Source organism: Cataglyphis hispanica, chromosome 7, assembly GCF_021464435.1.
Source record: "Cataglyphis hispanica isolate Lineage 1 chromosome 7, ULB_Chis1_1.0, whole genome shotgun sequence".
Taxonomy (NCBI): Eukaryota; Metazoa; Arthropoda; class Insecta; order Hymenoptera; family Formicidae; genus Cataglyphis; species Cataglyphis hispanica.
In genome coordinates this window covers 626,678-639,090 of record NC_065960.1, presented here as the reverse complement: position 1 = coordinate 639,090, position 12,413 = coordinate 626,678, and the positions used below count along the sequence as shown (strand labels likewise).

Sequence of the window (12,413 nt, the reverse complement as noted above, 5' to 3'; positions counted from 1 at the left end):
TATCTATACATATACACGAATTATCAAATTGAGAATGAACTTAGATTATAAGTCTTATCATCAGTAAACGGCCAATTCTTAATAGGATTAATAGAGATAGCTTGGATCTCAATTATATAAAAAAAATATCTTTATTTTTTCTTTTGCTAATAAGCAGAAATATTGTGGTAAAAAGTTGTAATGTGAAAATTTATGTTTAAGAAACGTCCATGTCGTTATCGTACATATACATATGTATTATATAAACACGCGCGCGTGCCCGCACACTTCCAATTTTTTTTTAATCTCAGTATTCTTACGGATTTTGACGCGCTGATTACGAATATCATAGTGAAAATTGGCGATTACTTGATTTTCATGAAAAACCCATAAAAATTTTAGCTTTTTACGTTTATCTCAGTAAATACGAAAAATGATTATAAATGTTTTCGACAAAAGTTTTAGATCTCACAGAGATAAACGTTTTAAGTTCTATACAGTTTCACCGTATAAATTATAGCTTTCGAGGAAATGGATAAAGACAATAACAACGTTAACACAAAAATCTTAGGTAAATAAGCATATTAGCGCCAATCACACTGATTTCAATGACCTTGATATATGTTGTCAAGGACATAATTCTGAATAACTTTCTCTTCTAATTTAATCGTCGCTCATTGCTTATTAAAAAGTTATTAACAAAAAAAGTTTGAAATATATCAAAGTACATGCATGGATAGGAAGCACGTGAACGTGCGCTCGCACACACACACACGTGAGGGGGGGGGGGGCAAGGGTAATCTTCTGCCCCCACCGCGCCGGTAGACAGAGTGGACCTTGCTTTACAATATACTTTGTAAGTTGAAAAGTAAGGTCCCTGCCTACCGGCGTGGTGTGGGAGGGGAGCCAAAGATTCCCCTTGCACTCGTCCTTCGTGTCTGTGTGTGTGTGGCGCGCGTGCTTTCTGTCCATGCATGTACTTTAGTATATTTCAAACTTTTTTGTTAATAACTTTTTAATGAGCAACAAGCAACGATTAAATTAGAAGAAAAAGTTACTCAGAATTATATCCTTAATAACATATATCAAGGTCATTGAAATCGATGAGGTCGGCGCTAATATGCATATTTACCTAGGATTTTTGTGTTAATGCTATTATTGTCTTTATACTCCATTTCCTCGAAAATTATTATTCGTACGGTGAAAATGTATAGAAATTAAAATGTTTATCTCTGTGAGATCTAAAACTTTTGTCTAAATTTATCATGATTTTTCCGTATTTACTGAGAGCGTAAAAAACTATAATTTTTATGGATTTTTCATGGTGAAAACCATGAAAATCAAATAGTCGTCAATTTCATTACGATATTCGTAATCAGCCCATCAAAATACGTAAGAATACTGAGTTTCAAAAAAATCGGAGGTGAGTACTTTTTGGAACTACACCCAAATAAAATAAATATGACGTCCAGACTCGCGGAAAGATAAGTCACAAAGGAAGCAACAACTATTCTTATTATCCCGAAATCAAACGCCTCGCGACATAAGAATTCGAGTGAACTCGAAGATCTGAAAATCAGGTAAACGACGATTCGCTATTACACTATTCAGACGTTCGTTTAATGATCCCTTTTTTATCAAGGAATTTAATCCCTATTATGCGGGATGGGATTAAATGCGATGTTCGTTCTGGGAACATGAGAGGGATCAAGAAATATTTTGATTAATTAAATAAAATATATAAATTTATTTATTAAAATAAAAATTAAATTTTATACATTTTCTTATATTTATTTAAGTAAAAAAAATTAATCTTGATTTGTGTGGGTGTATGCGTGATTGTTTATACAGGGTGTCTTTGAAAGATTGTGCCAACGCTTGTGAGCGGGTAGAGGACAGTAAATTGAACAGAAAAATCCTTTACAATTTTGCAATTCTCGCAATAATTATTGAAATATTAATTAAAAAGTATTAGCGAATGAGCACGCGTTTCGCGCGATGTATGCTCTAGGCGTTCTAGCAGCGAGCTTCGTAGTGTCGCACGGCAACGAAAAAGTTTGGTCTCACGCATATCCCTCTCGTCGTGAGACCAAACTTTTCGTTGCCGTGCGACACTATGAAGCTCGACACTGTCATGCCTAAAGCGTATGTTTCTATGGTCTAGCCGCGCGATAGCCGCGCGAAACGCGTGCTCATTCGCCAATATTTTTAATTAATATTTCAATAATTATTGTGAAAATTGCATAATTGCATAATGGTAAGAGACTTTTCTGTTTACTGTCCTCTACCTGCTCACGAGCGTTGACACAATCTTTGCAGGGCACCCTGTATACTCGCGGGTAATACATGAGTGCGGAGAGCATCAGAGTAATAAAGGGGAATTCTATCTTTAAAATTTAGTTTCTAACTGGTTATTACAATATAAAGTATATTCTTAATTATAGGATAAGAAAAATAAAATTAAAATCAAAATGTATAAATGAATAAGTATATGTGAGAACGGTCGGAAATATAAAATTGGTCACTCGCATATGTGTTAAATTAAGTTTTAAAATTTTCTAAAACTTATTACAGCTGTTATGGAACGAGTTAATGATCTAAAAAAATAAAACATTTTATGGAATTGTTTTGATTTAAATAAAAAATAAGATAAAAGAAGGAAATGGAGAATTATTTAATTAGACTTACTTTTTTAAAATAATGATTCGGAGTCAGAGGGATGGCGAATTAGTGCAGTGTTTCATTCTGTGTTTCATGTCGGTAGGCCGATATTCGATTCGGTTGCAGATATATTTCTCTGGAGATGATGCCAAGTGAGGACACTGGTTGCACAAATAACTAACTTATAATTCCTGGTGCAAAAGCACAAAATAAGACTGCGGAAAAAATAAATAAGTGAATGATTGCTCCAATGAATGATCTATTCAGTTTTATGAGTTCCCTTTTTTTATAGTTCTTTTTCAAAGACGAGTTTTCTAATTTTTAGAAATAGGGATTCTTTAATGTACGGAAGTAAGAATCCTCTAACTTTAACAAATTAAAAATTATCCCAGTGTCTTCATTAGGCAGGGTGTTTCTCCTACTTTTCGTATTTTATTCGTGGTAATCGTCGATTGGTGAGTTTGATAATCAATTCAAAGGTCTCTTGATCGTTAACTTTCTTGGCGGACTTTCGTGCACGTGTGACCTGATTAGAAAAGATCTTATTTCCTTATAATTAGGAAAGAATTTTCTTATGATTACTTTTATCGAATGGTACGGCTATATTTTATTAAGTATTTAGTTGAGATAGTTTTATCATTTTTTATCTAATTGCATTTCGTTAAAAAAATTTTATTATCTTTTTGGTATCGCTTTATTCTTCCGCCGGAAGATTCTATTGCAAGGGATATCGATTGATTTTTATTTGTTTTAAGGGGATTATTGTGGTTTCATTATCGATCTCTTTATGCCTTTCTCACGGTTACTCATAGATATAGTTATTGACAGTGATTAAATTGTAATGGAATACGTGGCGCAAGATGCTCTGTTTATTAAACGATTCATTTTTATCACCAATAGACGATTGCCGCAATTTTGCGGAAGGAAGGAATCGTGGAATCACCAGGACGTAACATAAATAATATATATCTTTTTCTTAATATTCTGCTTTCAAATTCAGATTCAACAAAAAATAATTTTTTTAGCACAACTCAGATGGAAATAATTTACGGAAATTATAATAAAAATTATACTAAAACAATAGTGACATAGTGAAGCTCAATTAATTGACTTCTTTTCATTACTATTTTATTAAAATTTAAATAAAAGCTCGTTAAAAATGATTTTATTTGGCAAATTTCAATAAAAGTGCAATTATTTACTAAATTTTGCAAAAGCTTATACGCAAAGTAAAATTGCAAACATATTGTAGAATAATTTGATTGAATGATTACAATATCGCAAATATATATACATTATTCTAAATATTTGAAAGATAACCCAAATTTAAGTTTTAAATCAGAAGTAAGAGGAGCTTTGTCCCCGTAAATGTAAATAAACACTTTTTCCACGTCTACGCAATACAATGTAAATGAAACTTTATTTTTTTTACTTTATAATAAAAAAAGAAAAATAAAGTTTGTTTACAGAATTAAAATTGTGAAACTTTAATTTGTTATATCTTCTGAACTAATGCCGACCGCCACTTGATTCTTGCGGGAAATTACTCAAAATATTCCCCCTTACAACATATCTAAGTGGCGATTAAATCAGTGAAGTGTGACTTTTTATGCATATTTATCTTATTAAAATTAAAGGATAATAAATATATTTTATGATAAATAATATGGATATACTTCCGAATGATCCCTGCTCCCGATTGACGTGTAATTTTACACATAAATTCTATTCAATGCAAGAAATAAATCGCGCATGGTCCCAACTTCGAGAAATAAAAAAAAAAATTATATAAAACAGCTTTTATCAACTAAACTCAACTCTATATGATATATACAACATATATATCTTCCACTTCCGAAAAATATAACCAAACTCAAATCAAATTTTAGTTTTAAATCAAAAATAGATTTACGTGGAAAGTTGGAAATCCATGTGAAATCTCGCTTCGCGTGGAAAATTGTAAACCTATGTGGAACTTCATTTCGCATTAAAAAGTATATGCGTGGATGGAGTGGGTTCCATTCCTCCCCTATGGGGGAGGCTCTACTTCCGGAAGATATAACCTAACCCAAACCAAATTTTAGTTTTAAATTAGAAATAGGTGTGCGTGGAAAGTTGTAAACCCATGTGAAACCTCGCTTTGCATTAAAAAGTATATGCGTGAATGCAGTGGGTTCCATCCCCTTCTCTTACGGGGCAAGCGACAGGAGGTAGATCTTATATGTCTATTTTCATCATTCAATGCTTCAGATTTCCCACATTGAATAGAGAATTATCACATATATTATATATATTATATATTATATATGTTGTTTATATCATATAGTATCGATTTTAATCGATAAGTGCTCATAAATTTTTTTTTTTTCATTTCCCGAAGTTGGGACTACGCACGATTTATTTTTCGTATTGAATAGAATTTATGTGTAAAATTTCAGGTCAATCGGGAGCAGGGATTATTCGGAAGTACACCCAAAAAAATAAGAAAAGATAAAAATTTATTACACACATATTAGATAAGAACTTTGATATTTATTAATTAAAAATACTATTTGATCATATGAACATCTTATATCTGATTCTATTAGATTTTATAAGCGAAAATGGCTTAGGTCATGCTTATTTATAACGACTTTTGCTAAACTTTTAACAGACACTTTTTACTTTTAAAAAACTTTCATTATATATATTTGAAAAACAGAGTGATTCGTGAATAAATTTTCTCTTCGTAAGATTACTTCCTCTACTCAAGAGTTATAATAGAACTCCTCGTTCAATATACATATATAAAGTTTAATATTTTTTTTTCTAATTTAGTGTGTGTTGTATAACGAAAAATCTGCATAATGCGATGGTGCACCATCATATTATTCAAATTATATTCATACATTTTGTATCAAAGCAATCTTCTAATAGTTAAAAGAAAATGTGCATTTAATAAAATTCTATATAAATGCTTAAAAATAATGTATATTATGTCTATTCTCTATTGTCTATAGAGGACATTTGTCTATATAATAATATTGTCTACATAACAATATTCTTTATAAGAATATAAATAAATATTGTTTTATTTTATCTAAAAATATTATGCAAAATAATTTATTCTAATCTATTTTTTGTTAAACCAATTAGAAAAATTTATGCGAAATTTGTATTATTTAGTAAAATTCTTGCAAATTTGTGTAATAAAAATTGCAGTGCATACATAATTTTGGCTTATGCCAGTATTAATTGCAATTTCTCTAGAAATTTGCCAATGCTAATATGTCAACAATTATCACATCATTGCTCTTTTTTTAATTTTTTAATTTTTAGTTGCTCTACTTATACATAAAAAGTATTTTCCTAGTTGTTGAAATACAATATGTGATTTATATATTCGATTAGAGTAATATTCTGTTTGCAATGCTGGTGCATTTCTGTATAATTGCCATGTCTTCAATTAATATCTCTATCTCTCTCATGTTCACAAATAATAAAATAAAACCAAAATAAATATAATTATTGCAAATTATTTAGTATTAAATAGTATTAAAAATTAAATATCAAAATATGGTAGATAGACTTTATTAGTCAAGATCAATTCAAGGTCATACAATAATATATACATATATATTATTGCATTCGTCATTTCATACTTCATATGATTATGAAGACAACAATAAATTGTTTTATTTAGAAAACTAAGATGATCTTGATGTTTAAGAACTACTCTATCTAAAAAAATTTTAAATGTTACAAACCATTGCTGCTCTTTGCAATCATAAAGTACTAATTACTGATAAACCATTTTTAATGTAACTCATCCTGTGTATATAAATAAACATGTATACTTACACTATATAAATAAACATGTATAATACATATATACAATACACATGCACGGATTGTGTGTATGTGTGTTTAACAAGATTTCACACATTGTTTTATTTAGTATATATACTTTTCCTAGACATGCTAAAATAAAATTACGTAAAAGCACGAATATGACGTACCAGTTCCGAGTATAATTATAATTGGAGTTAAATAATATGACGAAGCTGTCAACGCGATGAACACAATCAACAGCTTAACAAAGATCTTTGACTTAGCATTATATGTGATAAATGTCTTGATTTCTTCGGCGGTTTTATAACTCATTTTATCAAAGTCCTTCATAGCTTCTGTTATGACTTCACCTATTTCACAGTTATATAATCGTAACATACTCATTCGTACAAATATTTGTGAAAATGCCATGTTCTCTGTTAAGTTCATGATCACGTGTTCAAGATCATTGATAAAAAGAAACAAATCCAAATACTCTAGAATCATAAGAAAACTGAAGTAGCCAAAATTAATAAAGAATATAAAATTATTAGTCCGGAAAGGCCAAAGACCCAACATCGACATTAATTGTTTGTTCCATAACAGCACCTCAGCTGCATGATCCAAATCTTTTTGAGTCTATGATACAAGATAAATTTATATATAATTAATTTTAAAAATGTCTTAGTTTTTTATAATGCAATATTGAAAAAAATCTGTATATAACGTACCTGCATCACGCTTTACACTGTTCTTTCTTTGAATGTTCGCCTGAGACTGCACTAAAACAATATACTTTCCTAAAGTCTGCCTTAATGCTTAGAACTGTCTATAGAATCGGGAAATAAGTAATCATAAAACAGACAATAATTGCACCCGAAATTAGCGTATGAATTATATATAAACGTGCTACTCGATTCACCTGCGTTTTCAGTTTAAGCGCCGCAAGATGAACTCAAAGCGAACTGTTTAGGTAGGTTTCATGAATTTTCGGTATAAAAATAATTGCAAGCAGTATTACTCTAGTCGTAACATCGAAACAAAGATTTGTAATAGAAGATTGTAATAAAAAAAAGCATGTATTTCTTAAATTGTTCAATTATCTGACAAGCATTTCTTAATAAAAATATTCTAAAGTTATCAAAATATAATAAAATAAATGCATTTTGTATAAAAATATAATTAAAAATTAACGTAATATATAATATAACATATAAAAATTTAAATAACGTCTAAATGTGATATATATTTTTTGTTCAAATTAATATAAATTTAACAAATATAAAATATTTATTTTGTATTAGTATTGAAAGACAGAAATTTAAAGAAATAAAATCATTCCTTTTGGACAGCCAAAATTATTTGTAAGATTAGCTTAAAAAATTAACAACATTATACATACTATATTTTTATATAATATCTTGTACACACACATACACATACACGCGCGCATGCATCCGCACGCATGCGCATACACATACACACACGCGCGCGTCTCATAAAGTATTTACTTTTGTTGACAAAAGTCTGTCCCCTATATTTCGGAAATGACTCCAAATTATGAAAATCTGTGAACGTGTTTAATCATTTCGAGGGGCTACTCTTTTAAAGTAGTTGGAGAGAGTTGTTTTTCAAAGGAGATGCTCCAAGAAGAACTCAACTTAAAAATTTCAAATGAAGCCTCTCATTGTAGTATATCATTTGAAAGGCATAAAAATAGAAAATTTTTGGCACAAACCAGGAGGATGATATGTTAATTCGTTCGGGAGTTATTTAGGATCAAAGTTCGAAAAAGTTAATTTTTAGAAAATCGTTACTCTCTTTTGGAAAGTCCTACAAAAATATTCAAAATGTGAAAGTGTTCATCTTTTTAAGTCTATATAGAAATTCAAATTTGACCTTAGTTTTATAAAAAAAATTTTGGCGTCATTTTGAATTTAACCCTCTATGGGCCCGTGTAACTTTCAGGTCACATTTCAATTTATCGATATTTTACCAAATAATTATGCGAACATTATAGGCCGCGTGACTTGAAAGTCACATAGTGAATATTTAAAACAATTTAAATATTTAAAACAAATTTTTTTAAAATTTAAAACAAAATTTATTTAAATTTAATTAACATCAGGACAGGATTTAAAACAAAAATTCGGCCCATAGAGGGTTAATAGTTTTTTGCGTAAAAAAACCGAGGCCTTTAGAAAAAAAACGTAACAAATATGCATATTAGCGTCGACCTCACCGATTTCAATGACTTTGACATATGTTGTCAAGGACATGACTTTAAGTAACCTGCAAAAAATTTTAGCTGTCGCTCGTTTATTACAAAGTTATTAACAATTTAAGTTTATGACTTTTCACGAGAAGCGAGGTACAATTTTAAATGGATTTGTAACTTTGAATGCAAAATGAGGTTCAGTTCATATCGCAAAAAAAGTGGCTATTATGAGGGAGCTCCGCAAAATATAACTTAACCCAAACCAAATTTTAGTTTTAAATCAGAAATAAGTTTGAGTTAGGTTATTTCTTCCGAAAGGAGTCTCCCCGTAGAGAAGGCGGAACCCACTGTTCTATGCATATACTTTCAAATGCGAAGAAAGGTTTCATATGAGTTTACAACTTTTCACGCGAAGTGAGAGTCGCGAACTTATGTGTCTAATTTTATGATAGAGACCTCTTCCCTCGCAGGGGGAGGGCGAAACCCACTGTGTCCACGCATATACTTTTTAAAGCAAAGTGAGATTCTATATGGCTTGTACACGAGTTGAACCTCGCTTTGTGAAAAGTTGTAAACCCATGCGGAATTTTCATTAAAAAATATATGCGTGAAGGCAGTATGTTTTATTCTGCGGGGAGGGCTTCACTATCAAAAAACTAGACACATAGGTTTGCATTAAACTTTGCTCCGCTTGAAAAGTCATAAACTTAAATTATTAATAACTTTGTAAACAATGAGCTACGGCTAAAATTTTTTACAAGCTACTTAGAGTCATGTCCTTGACAACATATCAAAGTCATTGAAATCGATGAGGTCGGCGTTAATATACATATTTACCTCATTGAAGACTTATGTCAGAAATGTCGTTTATTAAAAGGCAAAAATTGAGCCTAAATCTGCAGAGCAACATTGAATCACTTAATCCTTCATATTTTCCGATTATTGAAATATTAAAAAAATTCTAAATTAATCGCCTTTTATCTTTACTTTTTTTTCCTTGTTATAATTATGTTTGCCTTGTTGATCTCTTTTGGTTTGTACTTTATTGTTTTCTTCATTCATGCGAGAATTTATGTCGGCAATTTATATTTAAGTCATACCACGTAATGTGACAATTCAGCGCACCGTCGAGCAATTTATTTTTTCTATCTATATACGATGAATCTTCCATCGGTAAGTCTTGATATGATAATTGACTCTTACTGTTTAATTTTATATTATTTCACTATTACACAAGAAGTAATTTCTCTATGCGGCTTTAAGATTTCCATTTTATTTCCTGCCACAAATTATTGTTACAACTCCGGTAATAGAGATAATGCTTTTATAATTGTTCTTGGCAATTTGATATTTTTTTCTTGAAAATAATTATATAAATTCTTTACACCAATTGATTCTCATTATTTTATGCATAAAAATATTGAAGTAAGATAATCGAACATTAAATATTTTACAAGATATTTCATAATTTATGTAAAGTTATATTAAAGTATAAAATATCTCGACTATTCAACTTTTGGCCAATTACCTTTACTATCTAATTTTTACTTAGTATATAGCGTGTCCGATAATAATCATATCACATCTCGTGAGCAGGTAGAGAAATCCAGGAGAAAGTTCTTTTTCCATTTTGCAATTTTCGTAATAATTATTGAGAAATTAATTTAAAAAAGTCGGCCAATTTGTGCGAATAAAAAGTGCATAATGAGAAGAGACATAGCATTGATATGTGGTTGCTAGGACGCGAGAATTCAGCGTTATGTACACAGAAGCGCGCATGCACACGCGCGTGTGCACGCATACATACTGTTGGCGCTGTGCATCTCTGGATTATGCCAACTCCAAGAGATCTCCAAGCGCATTGCCGGGGACGTTGTTGATAAACAACGACAGACATCTTGTGTTTCGAGTCGCCATCTTAGTCTCGCGGCGGATTTGATTCCGCATGGACGTTATTTATTACAAACGAGTTTATCTGTTCCGTGTTCTGTATTCTGTGTTCTGTGTTGTATTAAAATTCCTTTAATTATTTATAATAAGTGTTATTATTTAGGATGCGGAGCGTGAGTGCCGATTTTGTCTTGCGCGATTCGATTTGTCTCGAAGTCGTTGCGCGGACGCAATAATACACACACACTCAACACATGTATATATATGGACAGAAAAATTTTATTTTCAAGATTATATTTCTCAGAATTTCTCAGGTCTTCATTTTTTTAAACTAAAGGTACACAATTTTTTTTTGTTTATTACAGTTGGCATTAATATACAGGGTGTATAAAAAGTACTGGGACTGTAAAATATCTCAAAAATTAAGCATTTTAGAAAAAAAGTGTTTCAAATAAAAGTAGGGTTTCAAAAAATGTATTTATTGATACTATGAGTTTGACCTTGGTGTCGCCAAAGTCAGGACAAGGTCACTTTGAATTTTTTAAATACTCCCTATTTTTTATTGCACATTCTTGTACGCCTTCTTCAGACCTTTTTAAAGCACTATAATTTTTTTTACTTTGAGTAAGCCGTTTCGAAGTTATCAAGCTTTTTATGATAAGATGTCCAGTCAATCAAGACAAGATCAAAGGAATATCCAGCCAGCCAAGGCAAAATCAAAGAAGTATTCAGCCAGCCAAATGTTTATCCAATAAATAAAAATTTGTGTTAATTACATAACAAAATCGATAATTTAATAAAAAAGAAAAAAAAATTATTTATCTTTTCCGTACGAAACAACGCGTATCATGTACAAGTAATGTGCTCTACAATCTACATCAAATTCATTGCAATTGATTTGAAATGATTCAAAGGTAAATTTTAGTGTTGTTATAAATTTAGTACATTAGTATTATTTTAATGTTACTAATGTCTGAAATACAAGTCACGAAATTGCCACAGTTGTTGGCTGGTTATCTTATCATAAAAAGCTTAATAACTTCGAAATCGCTTACTCAAAGTGAAAAAAATTATAATGCTTTGAAAAGGTCTGAAGAAGGCCTACGAGAATATGGAACTTTTAATAAACTTACTTTTTATACACCCTGTATATTCAAATATGTATAATAATATGATCCTAAAAAACAATTTTAAAAGAATTTAGAATTAAACGGAAAACATTAAAATGATAAATTACTTTTTATTACAATAGAGGCTTTTATTACAATAGAAGCTAATAATAAATAACCTTGAAATAACGCGCACGCGCGCATACACACACACACGTACACTCACACTCACACGCGCACTCGCATTTGCGCTCGCGCTCGCGCTCGCACACGCACGCACGCACGCACGCACGCACGCACGCACACGCACACGCACACGCACACGCACACGCACACGCACACGCACACGCACACGACACGCACACGCACACGACACGCACACACACACACACACACACACACACAACTCTGTCATATATGCTAAACATATTTAATTATAAGTAGTGTGAGTGGGAATAACAATATAATTGTCCAACAACAAGCTATCTCTCAGTGATATACTGCAAAATAATGTATGGACAAAACAATACTAATATGACCCTTGAAACCTGAGTTTTGGAATAAAAAGTGGGGATAATGACCGTTCAACAGAAGAATTAACCACAAGAATTAAGTGGCAGACGGCATTAGTTTAGAAGATATAACAAATTAAAGTTTCATACGTGGAACCCCTGTTTATAGTTCGAAAAAAGAGGTATAAAATTAAATCAGAAATGGATTTGGGTTAGGTTATATCTTTTGGAAGT

At 30.9% G+C, this 12,413-nt stretch overlaps 2 protein-coding genes across 2 annotated transcripts in view; one reads left to right on the top strand and one right to left on the bottom strand.

Moving 5' to 3' along the window:
* LOC126850951 (odorant receptor 10a-like) overlaps positions 1-7,187 on the bottom strand; it is an 81,487-nt gene extending 74,300 nt beyond the window's left edge. Inside the window, exons 1-2 of the mRNA XM_050594441.1 lie at positions 7,182-7,187; positions 6,639-7,089 (exon numbers count right to left, since the gene is read on the bottom strand). Of these exons, the coding sequence (XP_050450398.1) occupies positions 6,639-7,089; positions 7,182-7,187 (457 nt within the window). The remainder of the gene's footprint in view (positions 1-6,638; positions 7,090-7,181) is intronic.
* The window catches only part of LOC126850757 (probable multidrug resistance-associated protein lethal(2)03659), a 209,410-nt gene that overhangs the window by 57,142 nt on the left and 139,855 nt on the right, over positions 1-12,413 (top strand).